At 42.5% G+C, this 26,488-nt stretch overlaps 1 protein-coding gene across 2 annotated transcripts in view; it reads right to left on the bottom strand.

Moving 5' to 3' along the window:
* Nucleotides 1–26,488, bottom strand: part of duox (dual oxidase) — a 78,066-nt gene that overhangs the window by 50,119 nt on the left and 1,459 nt on the right. For both annotated transcript variants that reach the window (XM_048520742.2, XM_048520741.2), the window contains exons 2-13: nucleotides 22,703–22,845; nucleotides 21,118–21,201; nucleotides 18,338–18,502; nucleotides 15,783–15,970; nucleotides 13,524–13,725; nucleotides 10,934–11,100; nucleotides 10,442–10,502; nucleotides 10,230–10,326; nucleotides 8,252–8,342; nucleotides 4,350–4,452; nucleotides 1,540–1,712; nucleotides 630–802 (exon numbers count right to left, since the gene is read on the bottom strand). In XM_048520742.2, the coding sequence (XP_048376699.1) occupies nucleotides 630–802; nucleotides 1,540–1,712; nucleotides 4,350–4,452; nucleotides 8,252–8,342; nucleotides 10,230–10,326; nucleotides 10,442–10,502; nucleotides 10,934–11,100; nucleotides 13,524–13,725; nucleotides 15,783–15,970; nucleotides 18,338–18,502; nucleotides 21,118–21,201; nucleotides 22,703–22,781 (1,583 nt within the window). In that variant the 5' untranslated portion in view covers nucleotides 22,782–22,845. The remainder of the gene's footprint in view (nucleotides 1–629; nucleotides 803–1,539; nucleotides 1,713–4,349; nucleotides 4,453–8,251; nucleotides 8,343–10,229; nucleotides 10,327–10,441; nucleotides 10,503–10,933; nucleotides 11,101–13,523; nucleotides 13,726–15,782; nucleotides 15,971–18,337; nucleotides 18,503–21,117; nucleotides 21,202–22,702; nucleotides 22,846–26,488) is intronic.

Below are 26,488 nucleotides of genomic sequence, written 5' to 3'. Positions count from 1 at the left end.
TTATTGAATGGCAGAGTGGGCCAGGCGGCCTATTCCTGCCCCTATTTCTTATGTTCTTATGTTCTGATGTACACTTGGACTGGCAGGTGACAAATGAGTGAATTGGAAATGGAGCAATGGAAGAAACTATCAGTCTGTGATGGGTTAAAAAGAACAAAGCAAGTACAAGAATCGGCTGTGACCGACTGAGTTCTTGCAGAAGGTTGAGGATAATCCTTCTTTCATTAGTTAACTGGACCCTCTCCAGATCTTCCCCTCTCACCTCCAGCAGATAACCCTTACAATGCCTGTCAAGTTGCCAAAAGGCACTTTAAAGTATTCAGTCTGGTCTCTAATGTACTTTCAATGGTTGCGGTGCAGAGATAGCTATCTACCCTCTGCATTTTGTTTGCTTTTCCTTCAAGAGTCTGCGTTAGGAAGCGTTTAGGGCAGCTTTTGGAGCAGGAAACAGGTCTCATCCCTCACTTTCAGAGGCCGGATTGGAAGGCAAACAGACTTCAGTCATTTCAACAGCAGAGATTTTCATTTTCCCCGATGTAAATTCTAAATGACGCCGCGCAACAAAGTTTTTGCGTTTTTGTCACAGTAAGTAAATGACGGTGCTAGCATCAACAATGGACAGCGCATACCCATTCTCCTGATTTTCGAACCAGTATCTGTCTCCGTCTCGAATCCTTTGGAACTGCTCAATCATTATTTGAGTAAAGAGTTCCCCTGGTGCCCCATCACTCTCCAGCAGTCCTCCTGGCCACAGCTCGAGCTCAGATACGTCCCCATATTCCTTGGCCAACTTGTTGAAGAGCTGTGACATAGTGAAAGTAAAATTAGCCAAATCCAAGCATTTCAGAAATGATTAAAAAGAAGATTTCACAGCATAAATTCCAGGTGTTTAATCTTTCCCAATTTCTTGCCAGCACTGCTTGTATTTGCATAGCAATTTACATTTACCTTTAACAGACTCAAAATATGTGCAAGGATGCTGTTGAAGCTAATCCTACACCAAGCCACATAGAATCATACAGTACAGAAGAGGTTGTCTCAGACCATTGATTCTGCACCACCAAAACTACACCAAGTCTATACCAACCAAAGGTAAAGTAGCCTTGGTCCTACCAGACCATAGGGCTGCTCTCTCATTAGAGAGAGATAACTGGTGGTGGTTAAAACTGACAGTCCCGCACCTCAGGCGAGGGTCAGCGTTGCGAAGACCTTCGCAGTAACCTCAGTCTGTGCAGGAATTGAGCTCCCTCTGTTGGCACACCTCGGTGTTGCAAACCAGTTCCTCAGCCAACTGAACAGCACGAGGCCCATAGCCTCAAGGATATCTTCACAGGACAGGTTATGTAAAGCAATCGCCCTGCTTCTGATGAGGGGGTAGAGGCCTGACAAGATAGCCCCATTTGTCTCTGAAAGGATGCTTCCCGACCTGAATAGGATGCCTTTTATTGCTTTTGTTTTAGGTTTCCCAGCAGCCATAAACCGACTTTGTAAAAATGGTACAACAATGAGTTTGGGGGCGTCGCTGTGAAAGGAACTAACCTCCTGTGTTTCGTTTGTGAACTTGGGCTGAAGGTCACTCCAGTTGCTAATTGGTGTGAGTCGGAGGGCGCGTCTTGCTGTATTAAATGTTGGGAGACCATTATCCCGGCCACGATGGATGGTGAGAGCCATCAGATCAGATCGAGAGAATCTCAGCGGTCCATACATGTAGTCTGAATACAGTTGCACAATTTGTTAATTAAACCATTGTTTATGAAAATTACTTAACATTATATTGTTGGGTGATGGTTTTAGACAACCTCCTATCTTGGGCCCTTGTTCACTGAATCACAGGATGCCCGCAGTGTGGAGGCAGGCTAGTTGGCCCATCAAGTCCACACTGACCTTTTAAAGAGCACCCTGCCCAGATCGACTCCCCCTAGCCTATTCCTGTAATCCTGCATATTCCATGGCTAACCCATCTAGTCTGCACATCCCTGAACACTATGGGCAATTTAGCATGGCTAATCCACACTAACCTGCACATCTTTTGACTGTGGGAAAGAACCAGAGCACCCGGAGGAAACCCACGCAGACATGGGGAAAACGTGCAAACTCCACACACAGCTGTCCAAGGGTGGAATCAAACCCAGGTCTCTGGTGCTGTGAGGCATCAATGCTAACCACTGAGCCATTGTGCTGCACCATTAGCATCAAGCTTTCCTGACCACCTGCAGATTTAGCATGTGGTGAATGCACCAATATTTCACCTCAGTTGCACATTCAAGACTCAGTTAGCTGGATTTTTAATCAGTGAGGGAATCAAGGATGTGTTGAAAAGGCAGAAAAATGAAGTTGAGGATTGTCAGATTAGCCATGATCTCACTCAATGGCAGAGCAGACTCGATGGGCTGAATGGCCTATTTCTGCTTCTACATTATATGGTCTTACGGTTAGCTGTTGTTATCACCCTTGACTTTGGGCCCAAGGTGCTTGATTGCAGACTGAACCCTAAAACTGTTGATGTGGTCTCCATACTGACAACAGAGACACGTGGCTTCATTACAACCAAAAGGATCTTATTCCCCCAACAAAGGTTGAAAGTATTCCCTCTACAGTGCAGTAAATATCCATTGTGCCTGTTGATCTCGCTTTGTCTTTATTTTTCTCATTTTATCCACGTACATTCTAGTCAAGCCTTTTGTTTTGTACCCAGAACAATTTGCAAAAAAAATGCCAAAGTCAAGCAAAAATAACATTGATACTGCACTCTCTTCTCATAGAGAACGTGTTTTGTTTTGCTGAATTTGTATTCTTGCAAAGCACCCTCATGAGTGCAATTCACAAAGCTGTGACAAAGTGTGTCCTTTTCCAGTAATACTCAATTCTGGATTCCCAAATGTTTAACCAATTGTACAAATAAAGAGAGAGAGGGAAGACCAAAAGTAACTGAAAATACAAGTGTGCAATGATTGGAACAGAGGGGCGAGTATAATAAGCAATATTATAAATGGAGCTACAGATACAACACAGAACTGTACAGGACAGGAGTGGACCCTAAAGTCCACTATATGGTGACGAACATGCCACCAAATTAAACTGATCCTTTCTGCCAGCCCTTTATGTCCCTCTATTCCTTGCATATTCATGTGCTTATCTAAAAGTCTCTTAAATGCCCCTTACATATGTGTCTCCACTACCACCCCGGCAGCATGTTCCAGAATCCTCCCACTCTGTGTAAAATAATTGCCCCTCACCTTAAATGTAAGCCCCCTGGTTTTAGACATTTCAACTGTGGGGAAAAGATTCTGACCATCAACCCTATCTATGCATCTCATTATTTTATAGACTTCTATCAAGTCTCACCTCAGCCTCCAATGCTTCAGAAAAAATAACTGGAGTTTTTCTAGCCTCTCCTTACAGCTCATTCCCTCTAATCCAGGCAGCATCCTGATAAGTAAAAATCGGAAGAACTGTGGACGCTGTAAATCAGGAACAAAAACAGAAGTTGTTGGAAAAGCTTAAAACTGATCCTGAGGAAGGATCACTGGACCCGAATGATCTTTTTTCTTCACAGATGCTGCCAGACCTGCTGAACTTTTGTAGCCACTTCTGTTTTTGTTAGCATCTTGGTAAACCTCTTCTGCACCCTCTCCAAAGCCTCCACATCCTTCCAGTGATGTGGCGACCAGAAGTGAATGCAGTACTCTAAGCAAGGCCTAACCAAAGTCTTATAAAGCTGCAACATGACTTCCTAACTCTTGTACTCAACTCCCTGACCAATAAAGACAATATGTTCCTTCTTTTCTTACACTATCCTCTGGGATCTCAATGATATAGAAATGTAGAAAGATCAATATATACAATGAGTTATGTTGAAAGAAAAACATTCTTAATCATTGCTAAGAGATAGTAAGAACTGCTGATGCTGGAGACAGAGATAACGCAGTGTGGAGCTGGAGGAACACAGCAGGCCAGGCAGCATCAGAGGAGCAGGAAAGCTGACGTTTTGGGCCGGGACCCTTCTTCAGAAGGTTCCGACGCGCAACATCAGCTTTCCTGCTCCTCTGATGCTGCTTGGCCTGCTGTGTTCCTCTAGCTCCACACTTTGTTATCTCTTAATCATTGCCCATTAGTTTTATGGCACTATTCCATCACTGATGTGGTGTGTTATAATCCAATCAGAGATTCAAGTCACTATGGCATCATACACTTTTACTTGCATGTTGCAATCCAGAGTTTTGGATACTGATGGTAGAACTGCAGTTCCTTTCTATTGCAATGGCAGATCAGGAATCTCTCCTGAATCACTTTCTGCTATTGGTTTGCATTGGAAGGATTTTGTAAGAAACACTCAATAAACAGATCACCTCTCAGATCTTCCACAATAATATTGTCTTCTTTCTCAGCGATTTGAGATGCCATCCCAAAAATCAGGTCCTCCACATCAGCTCCAGTTCGAAGGTTTGTCCTCTGAAACAAAGAAGTCATTTAACCATCCAACATTCTGCAATGTTTACACCTTCAACAAAAAAACTGTTGATAAGACAAATGCCATCTTCTAAAGATTAAAATTCATCTCATTCATTTAGAGTCATAAGAGTCACAGAGCGCGGCAACAGGCCCTGCGGTCCAACTCATCCATGCCGACCAGATATCCTAAATTAATCTCATCCCACTTGCCAGCATTTGGCCCATATCCCTCTATTATACCATCACATGTTTTTGTGCCTGACTAATTTAATTTTCAGGTTGAGCAACGTCTTGCAATTTATAAATTATTTATTCACAAGATGTGGGCGTCACTGGCAAGGTCAGCATTTATTGCTCATCCCTTTGTAAAACAGTCAGAGAGAGATTTTCTGATATTCTTTATCAAAGAACGAAAACACCCTTCGTCTGTTTGGGGTTGGGCTGTGTCCAACACAGATCAGGTCACTGGTGACAGTTCATATGTCTTTATTAGGTTTCAATTTGAAAATCTTGCTGCCAAAAATGTGAAAACAGGACACCAAAGGACTAGAGAAACCAGCAGAATGCAGATAGCCACATGTAACACTAACCTACTTACCAGCAACACTATCACTTGATGAGGTGCATCTGGGCCAGCGAGGAAAGTGATGGAGCAGTAGTCAATCACGGAACAGGCCCAACTCACAGGAAGGCCATCTAATCCATCGTGACCCTGCCAGCTCTCTGCAAGAATGACTCAGCTAATCCCACTCCCCTACCTTTACCCCAGTAGCCTACAAGATTTCTCTTTGCAGACAAGTATTCAATTTCCTTTGGAAAGCCACAGCTGTGTCAGCCTCTACCGTAGTCTCAGATGGAACATTCTAGATTCTCACCACCTGCCGTGAAAAACAGTTTCCCCCTCGTGTCACCTCTGGTTCTGTTGTCAATCATTTTAAACCAGCACCCTTGTGTTCCGGAACTTTCTGCCACCAGGGGAAATCTTTCAATGTATACTGTGTCCAGACCTCCCCTGACCTGAAGAGCTGAATCATTCACAAAAGTGTCACTGTGCAGAATGAGACCATTCAGACCATTGTATCTGCTCCACTGAATCAATGGGCATAATGACATTCTCCCAATTTTTCTCTTGGTTATGCCTTCTATTTAAAAAATCATCCAATCCCCTCTTGAATGCGTGAATTAAATCTGCCTCCACTACACTTTCAGGCAGAGCCTTCCAAACCCTAACTACTCACAAAGTTAAAAAAGATTTTCCTCACATCACATTTGTTATGTTTCTGAAGTCTTTAAATTTGTGCCTTCTCATTCCTGAGCAGGAACAATTTCTCCCTATCCATTCTATCCAGATCCCCCAATCTAATCTCTTCTTAGCTTACTCCTCTCTAAGGAAAACAGTCCATACTCCTTCAATCTATCTTCAGAACTGAACTTACTCATCCTTGGGACCATTTGTGCGAATCTCTCCTGCAGTCTCTCCAATACAATGTGGACTAAATATAGAGCCGTTATCATTCCAACTTTTTAAAAATTCTTTCACAGGACATGGATGTTGCTGGCCAGACCGATATTTATTACCCATTCCAGATTCCCAGAGGGCCACCTGAGATTCAATAACATTGCTGTGGGTCTGGAGTCACATGTATGGCCAGACCAGGTGAGGACAGCAGGTTTCCTTCCCTGAAAGATTTTAATGACCATGTGGTTTTTTTTTTCTGACAATCGTCAATGGATTCATATTCATCATTAACCCCAGATTCTTTTTACTGAATTCAAATTTCACCACTGTGTTGGCAGATTTGAACCTGGGTTCCTAAGACATTTGAAGGATCGTTGGGCCCAAAATTTTAACTCTGCTTTCTTTCCACAGATGCTGCCAGGCCTTGTTAGTTATTCCAGTAATTTCTGTTTTGTTTCTGATTTCCAGCATCTGCTATTTTTTTTCTCTCCCAAGACATTACCAGGGTCTCTGGATTAATAATCTAGTGATAATAGCATTAGGCCATCATCTCTGGACTCCCAGAGATGAGGTTTAGCAAATCAGAGACAGAAACCAGTAATACGTAGAAATGAAGATAACAAAGTGTGAAGCTGGATGATCACAGCAGGCCGAGCAGCATCTCAGGAGCACAAAAGCTGACGTTTCGGGCCTAGACCCTTCATCAGAGAGGGGGATGGGGAGAGGGTTCTGGAATAAATAAGGAGAGAGGGAGAGGTGGACTGAAGATGGAGAGAAAAGAAAATAGGTGGAGAGGAGAGTATAGGTGGGGAGGTAGGGAGGGGATAGGTCAGTCCAGGGAAGACGGACAGGCTCCCCATCTTCGATCCGCCTCCCCCTCTCTCCCTATTTATTCCAGAACCCTCTCCCCATCCCCCTCTCTGATGAAGGGTCCAGGCCCAAAACATCAGCTTTTGTGCTCCTGAGATGCTGCTTGGCCTGCTGTGTTCATCCAGCTTCACACTTTGTTAGCTTGGATTCACCAGCATCTGCAGTTCCCATTATCTCTGATACATAGAAATGAATGTATTGGTCATATTAATCTCCCTATCTGGGCCGTCTGTGCATGCCTTTCCTACCAATATGATACTGCCGACTCCACCAACTTTTCTGGGTCCTTTAGAATTCTACACAGTCCTCCTCCCAGTTTATAATGCTTCCAGCTTTTGTATGACATCTCTTCTCATCTTTCCAAAAGGAGAACAGTCCCTATCTGTCCTCATAACCTTTCTTCCCGATCCTTCAAATTATTCACAATAAGGCATCTGCTCACAAGCGTGACCCCAACCCTCTTGAAGCCAGTCATTTTAACACAGCATCCTGCTCATGCCTGTCCTTGGCATGCGGTGGTGTTCCAGTGAATCACAGCACAAACTGGAAGAAACAACATCTCACATTCAGATGAGGCACTTTATAGCCTTCTGGACTTAATGTTGTGTTCAGCACCTTCAAATTGTGAACCAGCTCCCATTCCTTCCCTTTCTTTTAGCCTTACTTCTTACATTCTCTGTCACTATGTCCTCTCTCCCCTCACCCCACCCAGTGGGACTGTCTTCTCTTTCAAATCTGACAGTTAGACACCATTGTCTGCCATTCTCATATTCCAATCACTTAATCTGAACTATTAATTTCTTTCCTCCACCAGCACTCTATATCCCACCTAAACGACACCAACTCACCCCCACTCCTCCAAACATAGCATAAATGCTAAGATAATAAAATGTGAGGCTGGATGAACACAGCAGGCCAAGTAGCATCTCAGGAGCACAAAAGCTGACGTTTCGGGCCTAGACCCTTCATCCATGATGAAGGGTCTAGGCCCGAAATGTCAGCTTTTGTGCTCCTGAGATGCTGCTTGGCCTGCTGTGTTCATCCGGCCTCACATTTTATTATCTCACGTTTTATTATCTTGGAATTCTCCAGCATCTGCAGTTCCCATTATCTCTGACAGCATAAATGCTGTCCCCTCCAGATTTCACATCCGAGCTGATGAAGAGTCATCTTAGACTCGAAGCATTAGCTTGCTGTCCCTCCATGGATGCTGCCTGACCTGCTGTGATCTTCGGCATTTGTTGTTTTCCATACAGATTCCAGCATCTGCAGTAATTTGCTCCCACATTAAAACCATGTTTGATCTCAATACTTTTGTTGAGATCAAACTGGTGTTTTATAAGAAAATCTGCCCTGAATTTCTTGCGTCATGAGAGACATGGAAAATCTGTAGGGAATTACAAATCCCTACACTATCTGTAGTCCATCACTGGACGTGATCTTGCGAGTTTAACTAGTTGAATTCCGTACCTGTCTGCTCCAGAAGTTGTTGCACACTCGGAGTGCAGGAAACACCCCGTTGTAGGTGGAGTTGACTTTACGGAATACACAAGCCCTGTTTCTGGAATGAACCAAAACAAAAAAAAACAAGATGTCCGTAAAAAGAAAACTTTCTGAAACAATGATATAGACGCTTGAGCAGATGATGATACAGAAACTTGAACACATGCACCAGCAGGTTCAAAAACAGCTTCTTCCCTGCTGTTAATAGATGGCTGAATGGACTCTCTAAATAAGGTTGATCTTGCTTTGAGCACCTCTTGCGCAGTGTAACCTGTCTGCCTTACTCTGCCTAAGTACCCTATGACCTGTACATCCTTGTTTGCTATGATCTGCCCGCACTGCTCACAAAACAGAACTTTCCACTATACTTAGGTACATGTGACTACAGTAAATCAAAATCAATCAGATGAAGTTAACCAAACATTGGGTGTGGGAAGCTGACCCAATCAAATGTCAAGAGGAAACTCACTGAGGGAAGAACATAACAAATATAGTTTGCTCTTCAACTGATGATGCAGAGGATGAAACAGCACCTCCGGTGAGTTCCCTCCAAATCACACATTGCAGTGGCTTTTTAAAAATTCATACACAGAATGCGGGAGTTACTGGCTCTACCAGCAGTTCTCATCCATCCCTAGTTGCCCTTGAGAAGGTGGTGGTGAGATGCCTTCTTGGACCATTGCAGGCCACCTGCTGTGGGTTGACCCGCAATGCCATTAGGGAGGGAATTCCAGGTTTTGGCCCAGTGACACTGAAGGCGAAATATTGGATGGGAACTTGCAAGTGGCAAAGCTCCCATGCATATGCTGCCCATGTCCTTTGAGTTGGGTTTGGAAGCTGCTATCGCAGGAATTTTGCAAGCGTCAGTGGCAGAAGGAATGAAGCGTATGGATGTGGTACCAATAGAGCGGGCTGGATGGTGTGAAGCCTCTTGAATGTTGTTTAAGATGCGCCCATCAAGGTAATTGAGGAGTATTCTATCCCATTTCTTGCTTGTGCCTTGAGGATGATATCCAGGCTTTAGGGAATCGGAAGATGAGATACTCATAGCAGGATTCCTAGCCTCTGAGCTGCTCCTGTAGCTATAGTATTTCTATAGCTAATCCAGTTCAGTTTCTGGTTAATGGGTGTTGACAATGGAGCATTCAGTGATGCTGATGTTATTGAATGTCATGGAACAATGGTTAGATCTTCTCTTATTAGAGACAGTCATTGCCTGGCACTTGAATGACACAAATGTCACTTGCCAAGTTAGCAGCCCAAGATCAGAGCCCTATCGCCATTCCTTCGCTGTGATTGGATCAAAATCTTGGAACTCCCTTCCTGAAGGCATTATGGGTCTATCTACACCGTGTGGACTATAGCTTAACAAGGAGGCAGCTCAGCAGCACTGCCTCCAGAGCAATCAGGAATGAGCAATAAATGTTGGCTCTGCCAGCCATAGCCACACCTCATGACAGAAGCATTTAAAGGAAATATTTATTTCAAGAAAGGGACTTTAAAGACAAATGCAAACTCTTGGAGCATTGTCACTGTTGTTATATAAGAAACAGGACAGCCTACAATAAGATCCCACAAACAATGGGTTAAGTTTATTGCTTTTGTTGAAAGATTAATGCCAACCCATGTGCTGAGGGATTCTCCCCATGTTGGTTTTTTACATCTATCTGAACTAAGAGTGAGATCCACAGCTTAATGGTTTATCCACTAGATCATACTGCCAACAGTGCAGCACCCCCTTGATACCGCACCAGAGTCAGTGAGAGACAAGCTCAAGTCTCTCAATCTTTCAGACGCAAGAGAGGCAGCCACTAGGTCAGGTGTCTGGGATAGTTAACAATCCAAGTGGAAGTTTAAGGAATCAGAGCCAATAAATACCACATTGTAAAATAAAGGAAACAAAAATGTTAAAAGCAACAATCATGGTATATCTTCGCCTTGTTACCTCATGTAAACGCCTGGAGGTACCAGGCTATCCCCAAATCTGATGGCAGCAGCTTGAAACTCAGGCGAGATGCCAGGATCGACAAACGTCTTGTACCCTACGAAACCCAGAAACTAATTTACAGTTCTGATAAGAGAAACTGAACTGAACCAGCACAGAAAGTTTTCCTTTTAACTTTGCAATCAGAGGCAATCACATTCCCTGCATCTTACCAGTATAGCCAGATACATTTTCTCTCAGATATTTTGGTAACCACTCATAAAGTACAATGTTCTGCAAAGACAAAGTTAATGGTTAGTGGAGAGGTGGTAGAGGCTAGGTTTATACTTAGCATGGAACATCACCTTGGCATTTGAATAAATAATGTTTTTAAAACAATCCAAAGCAGGGAACTGCAACATTTGGCATACGTAGATATATTAGCAACAGTGACTTCAGTTAAAGTGGTTGGCTTTAAGAAAGAAGAGGAAGGGGCAAGTAGGGGAAGAATGGTTTGGAAAAGGAATTTCGGAGATCCTAGAGTCTAGGTGGATAAGGATACAATTGCCAACAGGGGAATAATTAAAATCAGGAATTGGTAAGAGGCTAGAGTGGGAGGAGTGCAGAGATCTCAGAGAGTTATTGGGTAGGACAGGGGTATGGAGCAAGCTCATCATAAAATTTGAAAAGAATGCTGGTGTAACTTTGGGTTTTCACCAAATTACCTGAAATGAGGCAATCACCCATTTTCTAGCATGCTGGAATATATCTTCATCAGACCACGAGGGGTTCAGAGCTTCAAACTGAGAAGCCAGGTAATTGTGATAGCGGAACCAGATGACACTCTCTGCCATGATGAATGGGCTTTCGTTGGCTGCTGCATTTCCAAAATCTAGAACAGAATTGTACCTTCATTAAACAACTGTCAGAGGCTCACTGGAGTGTTCTGTTTTAAATTTGTATTCTATTCCCTTACAGAGAATTTGTACCAGAATACAATTATAGCCATGGAGGTTCTGGCAATGCAGTGGTAATGCCCTTATCTCTGGACTAGGTGACCAGTAGTAAAGTCACACCCATTCCAGAGGTGTATAATAACATCTCTGAACAGGTTGGTTAGAACATATCCACTATTAAATCCTCATTAACAAAGCTCTTTCAATTTAAATGATCAAATAAAGCCAACAAAGTTCATGTCTTCTTTCCTATCCTATTTGAAATCTGAAAATGCCTATTTAAGACATTGAGGGCCTCCACAGAGTGCTGGAGGATTGGCAAACTTGAAAACAACCACAAGACTGGGCATGCCACAGAAAATTGACGGTACTGTTAAATTTCCTAGCTATCTTCATTAAAGACTTTGGATTTTGCTACCGTTAGAGCTTGGCAAAAACTATGTTTGGTCTGATGACTAGTGAACAGTGTTAGGGACTGAATTGGCATCATATGAAATCAGATTTGTGGGTGCAGGAACTTATATTCTTCTCCTGGTCACGATCTCCCACAGTCATTAAATAACTGTGGGTGAGATGCATTTTTCCCCAAGTCTCCTTGTATAAGGTTACTTCATGGGAATGTACACAGACACAACGGAAATGCCTTTCCTGTTCATTTTACCTTCCTATGGAGTAAAGCACTTGTTCTCCAAATTTTGTCTTTTCTAACCATGATGAACTGAAGTCAAAAATTCAGTGGTGAAAAAATAGCACTCATATCTTATTCTATGATGGCCTTTCAATTTGATGTACCATTTTCCCATTTACTTAAGATGTTAGGTTTCTCAGAAAAAACTTTAACCAGTTATTTACTTTGTGAAAGGCTAGTCATAGAATCATGGAGTCATACAGTACAGAAACAGACCCTTCAGTCTGACTCGTCCATGCCAACAAGTTTTCAAAACTAGTCCCACTTCCTGTTTTGGCCCATTTCTCTCTAAACTTTTCCTATTCATGTGCCTATCCCAATATCTTTCAGATGTGTTAACTTTACCTGTATCTGCCAGTTCCTCTGGCAGTTCATTCCACACATGAACTACCCTCTTTGTGAAAATGTTGTCCTTCTGTCCCTTTTCAATCTTTCTCCTCTCACCTTAAAAATATGTCCCTTAATCTTCAATTCATCCATCTTGGGAAAAAACTTGTGCTATTCATGTTTTCTATGCTTCTCATCATTTTACAAGCACCTGTAAGATCATCCCTCAACCTCCTACGCACCTGTGCCACAAGTCCGAGTCTATCCCTATAACTCAAACCCACCAGCCCCGGCAACATCCTGGTAAATCTTTTCTGAACCCTCCCCAATTTAATAATATCCTTCCTATAGCAGGGTGATCAGAACTGTACACAATACTCCAAAAGTGATCTTACCAATGCCATGCACAGCCTCAAAATGACGTCCCAACTCCTATACTCAGTTGTCTGTGCAATAAAGGCAAGTGTGCTAAATGCCTTCATAGTTACGCTGTCTACCTGTGATGCAACTTTCAAAGAACTATGTACCTGAACTCCTAGGTCTCTTTGTTCAACATCACTACGCAGGGCCCTACCATTAACCACATAAGTCCTGCCCTTGTTCTTTTTACCAAAATGCAATACCTCGCATTTATCCAAATTAAGCTCCACTGCCACTCCATGGCCCATTGGCCCAATTGATCAAGATCCCTTCGTAATCTTAGATAGCCTTCATCACTCTCAACTACAACTCCAATTTTGGTGTCATCCACAAACTTACTAAGCATACCTCCTAAATTCCCATCCAAATCCATAACTAATCCCTGTGGAACACTGCTGCTCACAAACTTTCGGTCTGAAAAACAATCCTCTACCACCGCCCTCTACTTCCTAGCATTAAGCCAATTTTGTATCCAATTGGCAAGCTCTCCCATGCAATCCAACCTTACTAACCAGTCTGCTATGTGGAACTTGTCAAAAGGCTTTACCACAGTTGACGTAGACAATATCTAATACCCTGCCTTCATTAAACTTTCTGGTCACGTCTTCAAAAACACAATGCACAAAATAAACTTCAATTGTTTACTTAGATTTTATGTACTCAGGCGTCTAATTATGTGGAACATTTTAAAATTGACTAGCAAGTTGAACGAGCTTTTAATAGATAAAATTCGCCTACTCAAGCAAACATTAGCCCATGAGTTGTGTTTTCTTAGAATTTACCCTTAATGAAATTGAACAATACAGTATTCAATATTACTGCATCTGCCTGTTTTACATTGGCATGACACTGACCACAGCAGTACATACAACCAATTGTAAAGACTAATTGCTATTATTCAGTTTCAAAATGATATATAATCACCGTAAAATCCTTGGAGGCCAGTCTGGCCAGTGGTTGGATCAGGGTGATTCCACATCGGCAACTTTCCAGTGCTTGGTTTTGGAAGCAGTGGGTCTGAGCCAGAAGCAAGTCGACCACCAGAGAAACTTCGTAACTCATCACACCAAGAATGGGAAGATCCATAAATGGAGCTTCCATCAATCCATGCGGTAACTTCATTGAGCTGTTGGAAATGAATGGAAATGAATTAAGAACAAGCCAATAGAAGGAAAAAGTTACAAAATCCATCTGATTCTCTGACAGGTTCATTAACTTCATTGATCTGCCTATTCCAGGTTATTCTGCCTGCTACCTTTCCTCTTTATCTCCCTCTTATAAGACACGTTTGCTATTCATTGTTACGTCAATGACAATGGTCTAATAATCAATTCTTTTCGGTGATTGTTTTATGTGTGGGCCAGTTTAATTAAAATGGTAAAACTTATTACAAGTTAAGAAGCAGGCATTACCCCAAATCAATTGCTTTCTGTGCGTGCAGCTTGCAAACCCATAGCAATCTGTCAGACAGAGTTGCAATAGTATATACAGACAGCATGTAGAGTCTTTTTAGATGAATGCTTTGAAAGATATGCACATAATAACCAATAAATAATGAGTCCTGAAGAAGGGTAATACCCAAAACATTGATTTCTCCTTTCCTCCAGATGCTGTGTTCATCCAGCCTCCTGTTTGTCTACCATGGATTCCAGCATCTGCAGTTATTTTGTCTCTGCACATAATAACAGTCACTTTGTTTTTGTTGTCCATTATGGCCTCTAAGTGGCAATAGTGTTGAGACAATGGGCTATATGCCCAAACTGAGGTGCCAATTTAAGATTAAATGTATTAAATTCTCAGTCCTTCCATCTCTACTCAAAAAAGTCAAGTCAACACTTGCACAATTAAATACAGAAGATATCTTAATCAGCAGTGGAAAACAAAATAAGCATTAGACGAATAATGTAATTGCAACAGGGCTCAGGTATCTCACCCCAAAATCACGGTAAAGGATGAAACAAATTTTGCATTTCCTTAGTACATTCTACACCTCTATTATTATCTCAATACCTTCATACAGAATCATTTTAATGTACAGGGGCTGCTGTGGGTGCAACTGTGCAGCAAGAAATAGAGTTTAAGGTCTCAGCACTGGGTAGGTATTTTTGATGTCTTTGCTGTGCGGAAGGTGAACCTTCAGAAGTACTGTGTGTCTGTTAACACCGAAGGTGGCACAAAGATGGCACTTGTGCAAAGAGGAAGCTAACATCAATTGGAAGCATTGAATAGTTTTATGATGTCTGTAATAAGTGAAAGATTTCAAACGAAACGGGAAACTGCCATTTGCTATTGTCCCGTAATTTTTTTTGCCAAGATATTTGGGTGGCATCCTGGAGACCTGTTCCTAAGACAGAAGATATTCGCTGAGGCTCTGCAATGGATTAGCTAAATAACTTAAATGTTCACCACCAAGAAGGAAAAACAAATGCCAAAAAGAATCAAAACAGATGACATTAAGTATCAACGGGCACTTTGACTTTTGCCTGTGTCCCCTGACTTGCCCCAGAATTTCAGAAGACAGGCACTGGACTAGGCCGTTCAGCCTGTTGAGGCTGATCCACCATTAAATGATATCATGTGGAGAAACTCCTTAGGCCCTTACCCTTTAGTATCTTTGTTTAACAAAACTTCATCTATCTCAAGATATAAAATCAACAAATGATCCAGCGTCCACTGCCATTTTGTTTTGGAACAGAGCTCCTAACACCTACCACCCTTTGAGTGCAGAAGTACCTCCTAGCATCGCTGCTGGCACTTATTCTCAGACTAGGCAATGAGAAGCCATCTGGGAACTCGACAGGGAATGGCCAAGGTAGCACAGGGGACTGGCCATCATCTTTAAATGTGAAATAACATTGGGAGCTCTGTGCCTGCACTGGTGCTGATACCAGGGTGCAGAGAACACGGAGATGCCTGCAGTTCTTGCGCTGACATTTCCTGAACCCCGTTGCCTCTAAGCCGTCGTATGGACACCCGCCTTCGGAAAGTGCTGCTGTGTATAGACCTCAGGGGTCCACTCAGAAAGGAAAAGAAAGAGATGGAAGGCACATTCTGAAGTGCGCCCCAACCAGCTGATGTGATCTGTCGCTTCTGTACACCCTTGGTGGGGCTAGAGGTCATTACTTTGATTGGTTAGAAGTTCTGATGTGTTTCTGACCCTCCTTCTCCACATAGCCCTCTTACCTGGTTCCTCGGATTGTTGGGGCTGTGCCCTGAGCGGTGGTCCCACCCACTTCGCTGAAACAGTAGCCTCACACTGTCCGTCCCATTGGGGTCAAAGACTGGGTCGCCATGTGGAATTACAATATCCATGAACTCAGGGGGGCAGGCAGGATGCCTTGTGTCTAAAATTTCAAACATTACATGGTATCCTGCAGGAGTATGGAAGAGCAAAATAAAATGATTATTTATCATATAATTTCTCATTCAAAACCAAACTAGTAAATCTATTTAAGAAACTCCTTTCAAATTGAGGGAAAAGTCAAGGATTTCTTGAAGCAGAAATGAAACATTCACCTTGGCATTAAACCCATTTGAATAACCTGCTCACTAGTGGAAAACTAGTCATTTTTCCAATTCTATTAAACTGATAAACAAGCAACTTGTCAGTTTGCTCATGATTTTGGGATCCAAATCATTCATTTCTGCTCCAAAAATTTCTCCTCTCTACAAGGGGTCTATATCTGATCACTTGTAGTATCTCCCCACTAATTTATCCGCTTATTTACATTCAAGGTGCTCCATTTCAAAATGAATTTCCCCAGCTCTAATTCAAGGACTTAATTTGCCGTGGGGGAGAAAGCTAATTTTCATTAATTCTAGTGAACTTTGTAATTGAACTACATGAACTGAGCTGACAAAAATAAATAGAATGGTAGACAGATAGAAAAAACACAGCTATGAAGATAGATGCTGCATTTTACCAGCATTTCCCCCGTAGACACATTTACAATGTCACAGTACATAGAAACCAGGGTATACCTTTTTCCAAGTATGTCTTAAGTAAGATGAATTCTTACAAAATAAACCTTCCAACTATTCACCAATTACCTTCAACTCCACATTCCTCTCACAGTTGAGGAGTCAAGATACTGGCAAATAGATTAGATGGAAAGGGGAGGCAATAGCCTCGTGGTATTATTGGATCGGAAATTGGCTTGCTGAAAGATTGGATCGGAAATTGGCTTGCTGAAAGAAGACAGAGGGTGGTAGTTGATGGGAAATGTTCATCCTGGAGACCAGTTACTAGTGGTGTACCGCAAGGGTCGGTGTTGGGTCCACTGCTGTTTGTCATTTTTATAAATGACCTGGATGAGGGCATAGAAGGATGGGTTAGTAAATTTGCAGACGACACTAAGGTTAGTGGAGTTGTGGATAGTGACGAAGGATGCTGTAGGTTGCAGAGAGACATAGATAAGCTGCAGAGCTTGGCTGAGAGGTGGCAAATGGAGTTTAATGTGGACAAGTGTGAGGTGATGCATTTTGGTAGGAGTAACCAGAAGGCAAAGTACAGGGCTAATGGTAAGATTCTTAGCAGTGTAGATGAGCAGAGAGATCTCGGTGTCCATACACACAGATCCTTGAAAGTTTCCACCCAGGTTGACAGGGCTGTTAAGAAGGCATACAGTGTTTTAGCTTTTATTAATAGAGGGATCAAGTTCCGGAACCAAGAGGTTATGGTGAAGCTGTACAAAACTCTGGTGCGGCCGCACTTGGAGTATTGTGTACAGTTCTGGTCACCGCATTATAAGAAGGATGTGGAAGCTTTGGAAAGGGTGCAGAGGAGATCTACTAGGATGTTGCCTGGTATGGAGGGAAGGTCTTACGAGGAAAGGCTGAGGGACTTGAGGCTGTTTTCATTAGAGAGAAGACGGTTGAGAGGTGACTTAATTGAAACATATAAAATAATCAGAGGGTTAGATAGGGTGGATAGGGAGAGTCTTTTTCCTAGGATGGTGACGGCAAGCATGTGGGGGCATAGCTTTAAATTGAGGGGTGAAAGATATAGGACAGATGTCAGAGGTAGTTTCTTTACTCAGAGAGTAGTAAGGGAATGGAACGTTTTGCTGCAACGGTAGTAGATTCGCCAACTTTAGGTACATTTAAGTTGTCATTGGACAAGCATATGGACGTACATGGAATAGTGTAGGTTAGACGGGCTTGAGATCGGTATGACAGGTCGGCACAACATCGAGGGCCGAAGGGTGTGTACTGTGCTGTAATGTTCTATGTTCTATGTTCTATTATTGCTAATCCAGACACTTAGCTAATGTTCTGGCCATCTGGGTTCACATCCTGCCTGGCAGATGGTAGAATTTGAATTAAATTAGAAGTCTGGAAATGAGGTCAAAAAATGACAATGAAACCATTGCAATTGGGGTGAAAGACCCATTTGGTTTGCTAATGTCCTGTAGGAAAGGAAATCTGCCAAACCTACCTAGCCTGGCCTACATGTGATTCCTAACCCACAGCAATGTGGTTGATTCCTAACTGCCCTCTGGGCAATTAGAGTTGGGCAATAAATGCTGGCCTAGCAAGAGACACCCACATTTTGTAAGTGAATAAAATAAATGAATTGTGGTTGTGGGAGGAAGTTTCTCTCTGGTCACCACATGCAATAATTGTGCTTGATAAGGCCCGGTGGCTAGATTGTAAGCACAAGTAGATAGATAGGTAACTCACTTCCCTTGTTCAGGTAACACTGGAGCTGTGCGCATCCTCATAGCCTGAATCCTTACCAAAAAAAACACTCAACACCGTGCTGTTCTTGATGGAAGGAAGTCCTGTTGATCCGTTTGATATGATATTACTGAGAATTCGTGCATTCGGCACTGTTGGCTCACTGAAGGCCTGGTACACCCCATCAGCATACCGAGCAGGCAACTGACGCATAAAAGGCGCTTCTGCAGAAAGAAACACACATTATTATGTTGCAGGGGAAGCAGCATATTATTTTGACTGACCAACCATGTGCTGCAATAATTACCCCTGCACACAGCTTGTTTCCTGAGAAATTATCAGGTATAGTGCAGCGTGGTTCATTGAGCAGCCCTTTGCCAAAAAAAACTCCTGTTAGGCATGTTCAGCTGCAGAGAGTGGGAATTGCCTATAAGCATCGGGATTTGTTTTCACTTCAGATTGCCAACATCAGACTATAATCCCACTGCGACCACACCTTGTAACTCACAGATTCCCCACAGTGTGAAAATAGGCCACTCAGCCCATCGAGCCCACAGTGACTCTCTGAACAGCATCCCGCCCAGACCCACACTCTCCAGCCCTATCCCTGTAACCCTGCATTTCCCAAGGCAATCCCACTTAGCTGCTCATCCTTAGACACTATGGGCAACTTAGCATGGCCAATCCACCCTAACCTGCACAACTTTGGGCTGTGGGAGGAAACTGCAGCATCTTTGGAAACCCATGTGGAGAATGTTCAAACTCCACTGAGGGTGGACTGAACCCGTCTCCCTGGCGCTGTGTGGCAGCACTGCTAACCACTGAGCCTCCCTGGTGCTGAGCCACAGCGCTGTCCTTCTGCTGTATCCTGTTGAGCATGTTCCTTATTGTGTCTCTTCCCCAACATGAAGTGCAGTAGCTTTGTACCTCCTGCTTCTCTGAAGATATAACTGGAACTACTAGACACTAAAAGCAAAGCAGTAGTTTGGGCTTCACATTGCTAAAACAATTAATTCAATGGTAAATTTGTCACTGCTTTAATGGAAGCAGATTTTACTCAGAGTGGAAGGGCTTCAAACCCTACAGTAGCCACTGGTGAAACTTGAACTGATAAATCTGGATTTGCAAGTTAGGAATAATAAGCGTAAAATTATCATTGGGCGTTGCAAAAAGCTGTCTGGTTCACTCATGTCCTTCAGGGAAGGAAATATCCATCCGATTCATAACAATTTGGTTAACTCTTAACTCTCAAGGGCAGCTAGAGGTGAGTGATAAAAGGACGCCCTTACATGCAATGCTCACATCCAAAAATAAGAGATCCCACCTCGTCCAGAGGTGTGTCTGAATTAAAAATATCTACAGAAAGAGCCCATACCCAGATGGTGGTAGTGCTAAGTAGCCCATATAAAAAAGTGGATAGACCACAGTTAGAGTATGCCATACCGTTCAGCTCGCAACATTACAGGAAGGGTTGTTTGCACTAGTCTAGAGATTTACAACGATTCTGTCAATATTGGAGAACTTTAGCTATGGGGAAAATTTGGACAAGGTAGGTATGTTTGCCTTGGCACTAAGGTAGTATTTCAGTGAAATGTATAAACTTGAGGAACCTAGAGAGAGGTTACAGGGAGGACTTACTTCTGTTAGCAATGGGGTCAATAACAAGAATGGATAAAATTAAAGAAATTGTCAGAAGTCATAAGGGGAGCTCAAAAAAAAATTTGTTTTTCACCCAGAGGGTGGTGGCTTGGAACCTATTACCTGAAAAAAAAGTAGTGGCAACTAGAAACCTCAACATTTTCAAGAAAAAATTGTTGGAAATACACCTGTAGTGCTGTATCTACAGGGCTACTGACCAAGTACCAGAAAGTTGGATTTGACTGGAAAATTAATTTTTAGCCAGATACAATGGGTCAACCAGGATTCCTCTGTGCTGTAAATCTTCTATTGTTTTTTCAAGATTCTGGGACATTGTTGAGATGAGACAAGAAGTTGAAGCTTTTTGCCTTGCACTCAACTGAGACAAGGGCCCAAAAACACCAGACTGGAAAAAATGGACAGCATGAGGAGAGGGTGCAGATTGGTTGAGCTTGGAGACACAGCAAGAACAGCTGACTATCAATACAATCTGACCAGTCAGAATCTACCAGCCTGGCCCAAGAACAGACAGTGACAATCAACCTTTCTTGCTACATCCCCGTCTGGTTCACTCACGTCCTTCAGGGAAGGAAATGATGGTCCAATCAATCAGCACCGTCTCTCAGGTTGTATGACATAACTGGAGAAGGGGGTCTCCCTCCTCTCCAGTCCGTTTCTTCATTTCTAATCACCACAAGTTCAAGACAAAAGTGTTTGAGTTCTTGTTAACATTCCCTACAACCAAATGATGCTTTAATAGTTGATGGCTCTGTTTCCTGGATGGCTGGTTTGTGATGCAGAGTAATGCCAACACTGTCGGTTCAATTTGTATAGTGGCTGAGGTTACAATGAAGGTTCCACCTTCACAATTTTGCCTGAGATGTGATGGCCCTCAGGTTAAACTCACCGAATGTTTTGCTTTCTGTCTAAAGAGACTTCGGCTTTTAGTAACTGGTGTATTTCAGGAAGCAAACTTTTAGAATGAAAAGTATGTAATACCATGTACTCTGTTGAGTACTTATTAGCTAGCACTGATACTAAACCCCATTCAAGTTCCTAATTCAAGCTCCACTGATTCCATACTGAATGTCACCGATATTAACAAACAACTTAAATATTTGGAACAAATTCAAGCGAAAGATGAGTGATATATTTGCTCGTGAATTTGAATTGACCAAGCATTAAAGAGATGGCCTCTTACCAGCTGCTCCTCGACTATGAAAGGCAAGATTGTTATACCATCCATCATATCTCTGTGTCTCCCAGTTGATGTTCTGCTGAGCAGCTGAGAGAGAAGAGATATTAAGTAACCAACATGAAAGTGCTTAGATTAATCATTCAAATAAAGCACACGTCATATAAAATGAATAAACATTGATGAGTGAAGTCCTACTTTGAAACACATTCTAATTAATAAGAGAATAGATCTACGCATGTACACAAAAAAATTATAATTTGTAAATCATTCAGGAACAATTCAATGTGATGGCTGCACTTTCAAACATTGAATATATTGCAGTACAATTAGTATATGGAGTTTATTGCAGGATTATGTGGAGAGTGGAATGCCACTGAGGGCCAAGGTGGAGGCTAAGCAGTAAGAGTTAAGCTGTGGCTCAGTTGGGAGTACTCTGGTCCTTGAAACGTAAGGTCTTGGCTTTAAGCCCCCACCTTATGACCTAAGCACTTAAAAAACCCAGGCAGGTTGGTCACTAAACAAGAAACTGATTCATTATCATATCGCAAACAAGTTTCATAACTTGAAATAAATTATCGGAAAATGGATGTTAGTCTGTGATGCTGAAACAGAAACAATCCTCGGAAAGATTAAGGATGGGCGATAAATCCTTGTCTGGCCAAAAACATCCAAATTCCCATCAAGAGAGAATAAGCATAGGATCTGGAGGAGTGAAGGAGGCTATTGTGGTATTGTTGCACTGTCCTTACTTCTAAAGCATGGATTCAGACCCAAACTGCTCTAGAGGCATGTCATAATATGTCTTAACAGGCTGATTAAAAATATCTAAGAGCTAACACAGGTACTTATAGATCATACACAGATGTACAACACAGAAAAAAGCTCTTTGATCCACCGAGACTGGTCAAACACAACCAACGAACTATTCTAATCCCATTTTCCATCACTCAGCTCATAGCTTTACATATCTTGTGTACACCTCAATACTTAGAGACATAGAACTGTACAGCACAGAAACAGACCCTTTGATCCAACTGGTCCACACCGACCGGACATCCTAATCCCACTTAATCCCAGTTGCCAGCATTTGTCCCATATCCCTCTAAACCCTTCCTATTCCTATACCCATCCAGATGCCTTTTAATTGTACCAGCTTCCACCACTTCCTCTGGCAGCTTGTTCCACACATGCACCTTCTACGTGAAAATCTTGCACCTTAGATCCCTTTTAAATCTTTTCCCTCTCATCTTAAACCTGTGCCCGCCTAGTTTTGGACTCCCCACACCTGAGAAATAGACATTAGCTATTCATCCTATCCATGCCCCAATGACTTTATAAACCTCTGTAAGACCACCATTCAGCCTCCGACACTCTAGGGAAAATAACCCCAGCCAATCAACCTTTCCCTATAGCTCAAACCCTCCAACCTGGCAACATTCTAGTAAATCTGATGTATTATGAGCTTTTCTGCCTCTACAACCCTCTAAGGCAGTGAATCCCAAATTGCCACCAACCATCTTTTCCACTCTATGGCAGTCTATGACTTAAGTCCACAATGGTCAACATTGAAAAAAGCAAGATGACTCACATGTGTGTGGGAAGTGGAAGAGGTCAATGCAGGCAGTGACTAGCATTATCCAGAGATGTATTGGTGTCATTTTCTTCATTTTTAATGGGGCGCTGATACCCCAGATGTTGTTCAGCTGTGACCAGAAAAATTGTCTTGTGTACCTTAAAATCCAAAAGTCATCTGATTAGCAAATGCCAAAAACACTTAGGTTGGGAAATAGTTGCTGAAAACTGCTACCCACTGGAATGGGGAGAAGTATTGAAGTCACTCTCCTGAACTGGGATTGAAAGGAGCTCTTACTGGATGCATTGTCTCTGAAGTAACTTAGAAACACAGAAAATAGGAGTAGTAGGCCATTCAGCCCTTTGAGCCTGTGCTACCATTCAATACAATCATAGTTGATCAGTACCCTGTTCCAGCTTTCTCCCCTTAACCTTTGAGCCCTTCAACCCTAAGAACGATATCTGCATCTTTCTTGAAAGCCTTCAATACTTTTGGCCTCAACAGTTTCCTGTGGCAGAGAATTCCACAGGGTCACCACTTTCTGGGTGACAAAATTTCTCCTCATCTTTGTCCTAAAAGGCCTAGCCGTTATCCTTAAGCTATGGCCCCAGGCTAGCAGTAGGTGGTCATGTCTGCAATTTTATCATTTTTGTGTGTGTCAACTCTTGGGGTTTCCAATGTTGTAATTGAGTAATGATGCCTAACTGAAACAAGTGCAGAAAATGCTGGAGACACTGGCAGCCCAGTGAAGAGAGAAACAGAGTTAAGATTCAGAGTCTAGTATGACTCTTCTTGCTGAGTTTCTCCAGCATTATATGATTGTTTCACAATTCCAGCATCTAGTATAATTTGCTTTGAGCTTAGGTCTGGTTGTTGTCCAGCTACTTCTTTTCAGAAGTGATCAGCAGGAGTGTTCTGGGCGAGTTTGTTCAGTTGAAAATGTGTCTCCATGGGTCAGAGGGAATAGAATTCTCATGAGCCCACAGCGTCCAGAAAACAGGAAGCTCTAAAGATTTATTCAGCAAAGGCTATGGGCTGGATTGCAAGAACTAACATAGACTCAGTGGGCCAAATGGCATCCTTCTGTGGCTTTGGAAATGTTTCTAATGATCGGCCTCAGCAAATCAAATGAGCCAAGTCCCTGTGATCACTGAGGATTACTCACAGATTGGAGCAAGCAATAAATGAATGCCAAAACAATAAAATATCCAACAGAAAGTGAAAGGCTTGGGTCTGCACACACAATCTCTTTTTAAAAGGCAATTTTAAAAAATCTACTAGATAATTACAGTTGCTGCCTTAAACCCAACTGAATGATTCAGGAAAATGTCCTATATATTACATTAGTTTCTCAGATTGTACAATTGTTATTCTGTTACAACCAAGATTCAATGGCTCATACATCAAGAAAAATGTATATTTCACACACAGTATAGTAGACATGCCATTTGTTTCACTCTTTCACTATTTTTCACCAGTTTATATCATTATTGTACAACAGGATACATTACATAATGTTATAAATAATGTTTGCTTCCATTTGTGTGCTATGATGGCTCAGTGGTTAGCACTGCTGCCACACTATGCCAGGGTTTGATTCTACCCTTCAGAGACTGTCTGTGTGGAGTTTGCACATTCTCCCCGTGTCTGTGTGGGTTTCCTCTGGGTGCTCTGGTTTCCTCTTCAATCCGAAGATGTGCATGTTAGGTGGATTGGCCATTCTAAATTGCCCATAGTGTTCAGGGGTGTGCAGTCTAGGTGGGTTAGCAATGGGGAATGCAGGGATAGGGTGGGATACTCTTAGGTGCAGACTCAATGGGCTGAATGGCCTCTTTCTGCATGGATTATAATATGTTGAACTATTTTGTTGTTTGCTTAAACATTATATATTTATTGCATTATATATTATTAATATACACTATTATACCATATTAAAAACCGAAAGAACTGTGGTTGCTGGAAATCACATACAAAACAGAAATTGCTGGAAAAACTCAGCAGACCAGGCAGCATCTGTTGTGGAGAGAAATCAGAGTTAACGTTTCGAGTCCAATGGCCCTTCTTGGTCACTTGTGCTCCGTGCATTCAATCAACTTCTTTGTTAAATGGTATCCGGTCAGTCAGTTACAAAAACAAATTGCTGGAAAAGCTCAGCAGATCTGGCAGCATCAGTGGAAGAAAAGCAGAGCTAAATTTTCGGGTCGAGTTACCCTTCCTCAGAACCCGTTCTCTCCACAGCCAGACCTGCTGAGCTTTTCCAGCAATTATACAAAATGTATTAATGATATAAAATGTGCAATGCACATATATTCAATTACTTAACTCAAACATTACATAGTCATGGGATTATTTATAACATTATGTATTATGTAAGGATGTTATGCGCACATATTCGACTATTTCGCCCTTTGTTTAAATACATATTTATGGTATATCACATTAGATGAGATATATATGTACTGAGTATTTGCTGTCTGTATATTGAACAATTTCACCTGCAAATCTACCCAGGAACCCTGAAAAGGGGCGAGTCAGGGGCAACAGGAGCGGCCGAGGAGAGAAGAGCGCCCCTGGCGGTGAGGGAGTGGGCGGGAGGGGTCTCGACCCGAATTTCACCCTGCACACGGGGCTTTTGGAAGGGGGGGGTGGTTGGATATTTGAAACTGAAGCTGCGGCACAGAATGACAGAGAGATTAAAAACTAAACAGAATTAATTGAGAATCAGAAGAAAAGCAAATTAACTTCGTGATATTTGAGTCAACAATTAATTGAGTTTTGAAGAAGGGTGACTGGACCCGAAACGTTAACTCTGATTGTTCTCCAGAGATGCTGGCAGGCCTGCTGAGCTTTTCCAGCAACTTCTGTTTCTGAATACTGAGTTCTTGACCTGTTTCTCTCTCCACAGATTTTGCAAGTCCTGCCGATTTTCTCCAGTTACTTTTGTGTTTGTTTTGTTTCAACTATTATCAGGTTCAGTTTGAGTAATTTCGATTCGAGAGAGTCTTAATCTGCTTCAGAGACGGTGCTGAGTTTCTTCAACACTTCCTATGTGCTTTTTTGTCGACATGTTCACTAACCGCTGGTCGCACGGCCGTCTGGGAAAATTTGCCTTTTTTAATGTTTTAAACACAGAAAGTCCGGTCAATTTTTACTATTCCTTCTTGCCGTGCTCAGTAGGCTGCACGCTGTGTTTGCAACGATTGGATCGTCAGGATTACAATGCGCTGTGAGGCTGATGACACGCTCTGATTCCAAACCTCTCCCGGGGTCTCCTGAAAATTTCAACACTGCGTTCTCTCTCCAGAGACTTGCTGAGCTTTTCTTTTCCTGGCTATTTCTGTACTCGTTCCCGCTCGGAGTACACTGTCTGAATATTTCCGCATCTGAGCGAAAGCGAATTATTGGTGGATGTACTGTGCGAAAACAGGGATTTCCTACAGTCCCTCTCCCCACCAAACCATCCCTGCTCCATTCCCCAGCCATTGCACCGGAATAGCGCCCTCTGACTCGTCTTGTCAACGAACTAACGCCAGACAGTCAAAACAATAATATACATTCATATCGAGTCATAAAGCAGGGAAACCGCCTTCGTCCAACTCAAAGTTCACAAACTAAACTCGTCCATGTTGTCTGCGCTCGGTCCATATCCCCCAAGCCTTCTCTAATTCATGTACCTGTCCAAATATCTTTCAAATGTTGGTGAAAGATTTAAAAGAGGCCTGAGGGGCAACTTCTTCACACAGTGGGCGCTTCCTATGTGGAATGCACTGCCACTAAATGGGATAGGATGTATAACCACTC

This window comes from Stegostoma tigrinum, chromosome 36, assembly GCF_030684315.1.
Source record: "Stegostoma tigrinum isolate sSteTig4 chromosome 36, sSteTig4.hap1, whole genome shotgun sequence".
NCBI lineage: Eukaryota > Metazoa > Chordata > Chondrichthyes > Orectolobiformes > Stegostomatidae > Stegostoma > Stegostoma tigrinum.
The sequence above is the reverse complement of the archived record's forward strand: the minus strand, read 5'-3'. Positions and strand labels throughout refer to the sequence as shown.